Raw genomic sequence first — 8,111 nt, forward strand, 5'->3', positions numbered from 1 at the left:
AGGGGTACCCGCTCCTAGGGGCCTCGCTCTCTCCTTTGTTTTTCAGGTGTCAGGCTGGAACCGGTACTCGCTCCTCCAGGGCCCTCATTCCCAGACTTGCTCCATATTCTCTTTTGCCTGGAAGACATCACTGCCAACTACATCAGTGAGTTACCATCGCTCTCTCAGAGCTTTCCCTGGAACCAGGTACTTGCTCCTTGAGGGCCTATACATTCCAGCTCCTGAGCTTCTATGAGACATTGTGTGAGTGTTACCATCAGGTTCGGTACATGAACTCTGCATACCCTGCCTACTCACTATATTTCAGTTTCTCTACAGCTCAGCCTCCAGGGATCGCTGTTCCAGTATCTGAGGGACTACAGCCCAGCCGAGCATTCCAGTTCACTACTGCCACCTCTGGTGGTTCAGTATACTGTCTAATAAAAGAACCAGTGTGTGTCTGTCTCCTAACTCTGAGCCTGACCAGTGGTCTCTCTCGGGATCTTCCCCCGGGGGCGTGGTCATCTGCCACCGGTCCAAGGATCCACCCACAACTCTCCTAAATAACTACAGATTGCTAACTCCTTGCAACAGAGCTAACAGATTCCTAACACTTTCTACAGTGCAAGTTTGAGAATTCAGATTTAGCACTGGGACCAATGGGCACTCCAGCATTTACTGCAGCAAGTTCTGATGTCACCAGCAAAATCATGGGAGCCAGGCATGGTCGACTCGAATACTCAACATTTAGCACCATAAAAAAGTTTAATCAAAGTAGCCATTATGGGCTCAGTGTGAGGCAGGTGTCCTAGGGCAGTCACATTGAAACCCGTGGCAGGCATTCAGTCATTATTCACAAATTATTCTCGAGAAAGACAATGCTTTTAAAATTATTTCTGGTCTGATTGTGAACTGTTTTGACAATCAACAAACCAATCTGTTTCTGGATTCCAATTTTTGATTGCATAACACAAAAGATGGCTTAGTCTATCCCTACCTAGCACATCCAAAAATCATTATGTCCAAATTATGGATCTGAATTCCACTATCCCAAGGTTGCAGAAACTCAACCCAAACCAAGGGGTTCTCAGTTTCCCAAAATTCTCTGATTTTGTAACAAACCTGTTTATCACCGAGTGTATCTTCATGATTTCTGACTTCTCACATTGCAGTCCTCTGGGGGTACTGAGATGTATCCCCATCCATCAATCTGTGAGCCTTGGGGTTCATGCCTTGGGCAAGCAAGAGTAACCCCTAAGCCTGTCTTGCTAAGATCATGGTATTCTACCCCATCCTTTTGTGGGGGCTTCCACCCCAAAAGTGCAACGACATTCACCAGGCTACTGCAGACAAAGGACGTTAAAGGGGTTTTTTGGTTCTTTGTTTTCTGTTATGTGAGCCAGGCCCACTAGGTCACTGGCTTCCAGTTAAGCTAGGACTAGTGGCCCCGGAAGGGGCTGTTTTGTTTGTATTTGCTAGAGGGTACCAAAGACATGTTGTGACATATTCAAAGGGGTGGGGCTGCCTTTGGTGGCCCCTGCCCCATACTGGCTTAAATTTCCCCATTTTCCCCATTTTCAGGAGCTTACTGAATCATTCAATTTTCCAAAGTAGTATCTGAATTTCCTCCAAAACAAAAATCTCAGTCTGTTATTTGCAGCTTTCCTTTGTGTTTGTGAAAGACATAACCCTACTATGCTGTCTTCTCTCCTCCAGGTTAGTGCTTATGGGTTTATGACAGACAGCTACAAGGAATATTCAGATCATTATTATGACAAAGTGATGAAACCTCTGATATTTATCTTGGACCATGACTTCCCGCTGGAGCTCAATCTGTGGAAGAAACTTCATGAGGAAAAGATCCTCAAACTCTACCAGAGACCTAAACCAGAGGTGAAGAGAGCAATCTGAAGGAGAGAGAAAGCAACAGGAACACCCAGACATAAGACTAGTTTGAAAGGGAATTCATATTTACTGTTTTGCACTGTGAAATGCTTACGAACAGGCAAGAGTCTATTTTAGCTATTCCAGTAGGTTTTTGATGAGAAAGCAAGCAATTAACTTAAACTAAAGCCTGAGAGACTGAAGGCCACACAGTTGTGCCTGAAACTGATAAGAACTCAGAGGGCGGGAACATCGCTACTTTTCCCAGGCATTCAGGAGTTGATTTTAAAAGGTGTGGGCTGATTTTATAACATGCGTGGTTTGGCGCACGCATGTTATAAAATACATTTCCCGTGCGCACATGCACGCTGGATTTTAAAATCCACGCATGCATGTGCGGTCGGGTTGGGACTTGACTGTGCAGGGGGGGAGGATTTTGTAATCTATACACGGCGACACGATCAGGCCTTTGCCCAGTTCCCTTCCAGTCCACTCCAATTAAGGAGTGGACTGGAAGGGAACTTTCCTTTACCCCTATCTACCTTTCTTCCCTTTTCCCCTCTCCTCCCCAACCCCTAAACTGTGTGTGTGGGGGGGGGGGGGGGGTTTGTTGGTTTTTTTTTTTTTTAACTTGCCTGCTCCTTTGGAGCAGAAGTAAGTTACGCGAGCTTGCTGGCTGCCAGCACGCATTTCGCCAGGACAGGGCCTAATGACTGCTGTCCCAGCTGTCCCCTACCCCGTCCCTCCCTGCCCAGACCACACCCACGGCCCACCCCTTTTAGCTGGCCCGGCCTTTCTGTGCGTATCGAGGGTTATGCGCGTGGCTGAGCTCTTTTGAAAATGCGTGCAGCATGCGCAGGACCTGGCCAAGCGCATAACCCCTTAATTTTATGTGCACGGGCCTTTTAAAATTCACCCGTTAGTGTATAAGGAAAAATAACAGCTAGAGTGGAAGGGAGAACGCGCTTCTAGACATGATAGCACAGGCAGATCCTTTGGAAACATGTTAGCTTTTTATATTATATTAATATCCAGACTTCACTCAATAGGATTACACGATATAGTTCTAAACTGGTTTAACAGTTTCCTCACTGATCGATCGTATCAAATCAATGTCGGTTCCTCCTCTTCTCAACCATACATGCAACCTACAGGTGTGCCGCAAGATTCATCCTTGTCTCCCATACTGTTCAACCTATACTTACTACCGCTTTGCCATATACTATCGGCTCTAAACGTCCAATTCAAAATCTATGCGGATGACATTCAGCTGTTTGTCCCATACAAATCCTCATGGACAGAAACCCTCACTTTAATTCAGATTTACATTAAAACCATAGAATAGAGGAGTCACGTGATGTGGTGAACGGGATCGGACGTCTCTGAACCCGCTCCGGTCGCCCAGGCTCCTCTTCTCCTCTAGTAGCCGGTCAAATCCGCTTTCAAGCCGCCCTTCCGCGCTGACCAGCTCAGCTTATGTCGATTGCCTCCTTCATGTCAAAGACGCCCTCGCCCATGCCTCCCAAGTTGGCGAAACGCGAGAAAGATAAAAGCAAGGGGCCCGATCCCAAGATGGCGCCCGCGGCGGTGGAAAAAGGGACAGAAGGAACCGTGATGGTTACTGCCTCGCCAGCCCTCACAGTAACCGAAATCAAAGATGCGGTTTTAGCGGCCTTAGACTGCAAGCTCACCGGCATCTTGGATCAAATTGGGGCACTCTGAGAAGCCCTTACCGATTTTAACCCGCGGCTCAATCACGTGGAGGAGCGGACGTCCGCGATGGAGGATGACATTACAGCACTACAGGGGAAAGTAAGTACCCTCGATCAACTGCTCCAGGAACAAATTGCAAAGACAGATGATCTCGAGAACAGAGCTCGTAGATCCAACATCAGGTGCCTGGGTGTCCCCGAAACGGTGGACGAAGCTTTACTTCGGCCCTCCCTACTAAAATGGCTGCCAGAGGCCTTAGGCCTCCCGGAGTTGGAAGGGAAGCTGGACATTGAGCGGGCACATCGCGTGGGAGCCAGGGGTTCAGATTTGTCGTGGCCCAGAGTAGTCATTATGAAAATTTTAAATTTTCACCACAAACAATTGATAATGCAGGCTGCGAGGAAATGCGGCACACTACAATTCCAGGGCGCAAATGTCCGTTTGGCACCGGATTATTCAGCAAGAGTGGCAGCACTGCGTAGGGCATTTGCTCCGGTGTGTAGCAAGATAATTGAAAAAAATCTGCGCTTCACAATGCAATTCCCTGCCAAGTTGCGTATTAATCACGACGGGAAATGGCGAACCTGTGCAACCGTCGAGGACGCCACGAAATTTCTTGATTCTTTAAACACCGGTACCTGAGCAACAAATTTACACAGCGGTATTACTAATATATGGAGGAGGAGAGAGAGTCCTGGGGCGCCGAGCACTCATGTTTGACTCCACTACCCTGACCTATGTGTCTGGGAGGGTACTTTGTTGTTGGGGATCAGGGGGAGGGGGTGGGGGGTAGGGCACTGGTATCTTTTGTTGTATGTATGTTTATGAAGCATTCATTTCATTTTTTTCTATGGTTTGCTGGTGTGAGGACCTTCTTGCCTAGGCGAGTCCCACGACGGGTTTGGGAGGGTGAGTTAGGCTGGGAGCTTACCCTTCTGCTTACTAGCATATTGTCATGGTTTTTGGGCCCTGCTGGCAGTGATGGGTAGTAAGTGTCGGATAATTTCTTGGAACGTGGATGGCTTGGGAACCCCTATTAAGAGAAAGAAAGTTTTCCTGCATTTAAAGCGGTTAAAGGTGGGGATTGCATGTCTTCAGGAAACCCACTTAAATGTGGCAGAGAGTAAGAAACTCTGTAGAGAGTGGGCCGCTGCTTTCTATTTCTCTGAAGCGAAAGGGAAAAAAGGTGGTGTGGCACTACTGGTCAACAAGAATGTGCCCTTTACCTTTGTTAGGGAACTGAAAGACCCGGAGGGTCGGTTCCTCATTGTTATCGGCACCTTAGCGGGAAAAATGGTAACCATTGGTACTCTGTATGCCCCGAATGTGCCAGACCCCCTTTTTGTTACCATGGTGGTCAACCTGTTATTAACTAATGCACAGGGTGATATCCTTCTCACTGGTGATTTTAATAGTGTATTTCAAGCTGAACTGGATAAATCCAATATCCCAAAAAGTTTTAAGCCAAGCACAGACTCAGGGGTTCGGCAGTTTTCTACACGCCTGGGCCTCTTGGATGTGTGGCGTCTGCTCCACCCGGGGGAAAGAGAGTACACTCACGTATCCCGGGCGCATGCTACCATGTCTAGGATAGATTACATACTGCTTCCTAGATCTGTGTTTGACAGGGTGGATACAGCACATATTGAGTCTATTGTGATTGCGGATCATGCCCCGGTGTGGGTTGATCTCTGGCTATCTGCTGTGAAGGGGGGAAAAAAGCCATGGCGTTTTCCTGGGTCTCTGCATACTGACAAGGAATTCCATTCTTACTTGCACAGGAAGTGGGAAGAATTTGCGCAAGTGAATGAGGAGCACCGGAACGACCCCGCACTGTTCTGGGAAGCGAGTAAGGCGGTTCTCCGGGGGGAAGTGATAGCCTATTCAATAGCACAGCGGAAGAAGCTAAATGCTCGTATTCTGCAATTAGACTCGCAACTCCAAGCTGCACAGCGCTTATTAGCGCAATCCCCCTCTCAGTCCCATAAAGAGGCATATAAAGCGTGCCTTCTTGCACTAAACTCTCATCTACATCTCCGGGCACAGAAAGCGTTGAAGGCTTCTGACCAATTTTTCTTTCACTATGGGAATAAATCTAGTAAATTACTGGCTAGGATGGTGGCTATAAAAAGGAGAAAGACTTTTATCGGGGGTCTTAAGGACCATCAGAGCCATATTGTCACTTCCTGTAAGGATATTTGTACTGTATTGTGTAAGTTTTATGAAAATTTATACACGGAAGACAGGAAGGGGGGCAAGGCTGAGGAAGAGGCGTTCTTCCAGGGTCTCCAGCTGCCTCAGGTCCCTGAGGATAAATGGGATTTTCTTAGTAGGCCCATTACGGCCGGTGAGGTCCGGGGAGTTATTCAGGCGGGGAAGAACCATAAATCCCCGGGACCTGACGGGTTTACCATTGAATATTATAAAATTCTCAGTTCCTCACTGGTGGAACCTCTTGCGGCTTTCTACAACCAGGCCTGCGAAAAAGCTAGTTTTCCCCCGCAATTCAATACGGCGCACATTACTGTCTTACCTAAACCAGGGAAAGACGCAACGTTAGCGTCCTCCTATCGTCCCATATCTCTCCTCAATTGCGACTTAAAATTGTACGCTAGGATTTTGGCCATAAGAATGAACTCTGTTTTGCCCTCTATCATCTCCCCTTACCAGGCAGGTTTTGTGGGCGGCAGAAATGCGGGAGGCCATGTCATCCGCCTGCTCTCTGCCATAGAAACATCACACTATTATAATATTGAATCAATGGCAGTGGGGTTCGACTCGGAGAAGGCTTTTGATAGGGTCTCCTGGGATTATATGTTTTCAGTCCTTCGGCGCTTTGGGTTTCCAGACCAGCTGATACAGGCGATCTCCATTTTATATAAGAGGCCATTGTCTCACATTGTAGCAAATGACACTATCTCTGACGCGTTCTGTGTGGCGCGTGGGGTGTGGCAGGGGTGTCCCTTGTCCCCTATATTGTATATTTTGACTTTAGATCCCCTATTACGGAAATTGGCAGAATCCCCTCTTATTCAAGGTCTTCATTACAAGCAGGGGCTGTTTAAAGTGGCGGCTTTTGCCGATGATATGTTAGTTTTCCTGTGCAATCCCGCTGTCTCGCTTCCCCATGTTTTACGCTTCCAAGCCCTGTTTGGGGAATTTGCTGGGTTAAAAATTAATGTGGAAAAATCTGAGGCTTTGGATATACGGGGGACCTTACAATCCAACTGGGGTGGTGTTTTTCCCTTAAAATGGGTGACTACTTCTTTAAAATATTTGGGCATTCACATCCCTGCTTCTCCTAGTCAGGTCTATGGGTTAAATGTTACTCCTATGAAGCGGAAAATGCTTAAGAATCTCCTGGTATGGCGGGATTTGCCGCTATCCCTTTCAGGGAAACTCCTGTTAGTAAAAATGATGGAAATCTCCAAATGGTTGTACCTTTTTCATATGTTGCCGGTTTGGCTCCGGAAACAAGATGTTAAAGACATTAATAAGGGGTTACAGCAATACCTCTGGAATGGCAAGAAGGCCCATATACCCCTAAAAATGTTAATGCTCCCTAAAGGTCAGGGGGGACTCAATTGTCCAAACATAGAATGCTATAATCATGCCTGTTTGGTAAGACACCTCCGAGACTGGGTTTGTCATTCGACTCTGTACTCTCCAATAGACCATTACACAGCTTGGTTGTCGCCACATGCTCCGGGTGCTACCCTGCACCTCTCAGACTCTTTACTCCCCAAATTCATCAGTGGCAGTGTGGTGATATGACCTATACGTCAGATGTGGAAATCATTATGTACGCAATTTCAGGTGCCTCAGGGATCATCCTCTTGTTTGCCTATACGGGGATACAAACTATTTTCACCGGGCATGACGCAACTACTATTTAGGACATGGTCATCTAAAGGACTACACAGCATGATGCAATTGCTTACCCTGGATTCTGGTCAATTTCAAATCTGCAGTTTCCAGGACTTAGTGGATAAGTTTGCTGTTCCAAAAACGGACTTCTACGGCTATTTGCAGCTTCGCCATTTTATGATGGAAGAACATAAGGCGAACCCGGCTTTCGCCCACGGATACAAAGTGCGGGACTTTCTACTGGGGGAAGATGGGAAACGTCAGTCAGCCTCACAATATTATGTGGCTCTGACGAAGTTGCCTCCGCTACAGCATTTGGACAGGGTCGTAGCGAAATGGAATAAGAGCTTACCCCAGGACATTTTTCCCAACGATTTACAGGACTGTTTTCTTTCTATACCTCGACTGGTGGCCAATGTCACTCTTCGTGACCAGGCCTATAAGTTTTTGCATCAGGCCTTTTACTCTCAGTGTCAAGCTTATTATATGGGACTTACAAAGGACAGGCAATGTACTAGGTGTTCTGCTGGGCGCCCAGATCTCTACCACTGCTTCTGGATCTGCCCCACGGTGCAGGTCTTCTGGAAGTATCTACAGCGGCTGGTCGGTTCTATGTGGGGCCTCCCTCTCCCCTTGGACCCTCTCATTTGGTTGTTCGGATGTTCCAG

General features: G+C 47.3%; 1 protein-coding gene across 1 annotated transcript in view; it reads left to right on the top strand.

The window, feature by feature from the left end:
• ST6GALNAC1 (ST6 N-acetylgalactosaminide alpha-2,6-sialyltransferase 1) overlaps positions 1-3,585 on the top strand; it is a 76,079-nt gene extending 72,494 nt beyond the window's left edge. Inside the window, exons 9-10 of the mRNA XM_029597496.1 lie at positions 1,696-1,872; positions 3,367-3,585. Coding sequence (XP_029453356.1) covers positions 1,696-1,872; positions 3,367-3,585 — 396 coding nt within the window. The remainder of the gene's footprint in view (positions 1-1,695; positions 1,873-3,366) is intronic.
• Positions 3,586-8,111: the final 4,526 nt, after the last annotated feature.

This window comes from Rhinatrema bivittatum, chromosome 4 (assembly GCF_901001135.1).
Source record: "Rhinatrema bivittatum chromosome 4, aRhiBiv1.1, whole genome shotgun sequence".
Lineage (NCBI taxonomy): Eukaryota > Metazoa > Chordata > Amphibia > Gymnophiona > Rhinatrematidae > Rhinatrema > Rhinatrema bivittatum.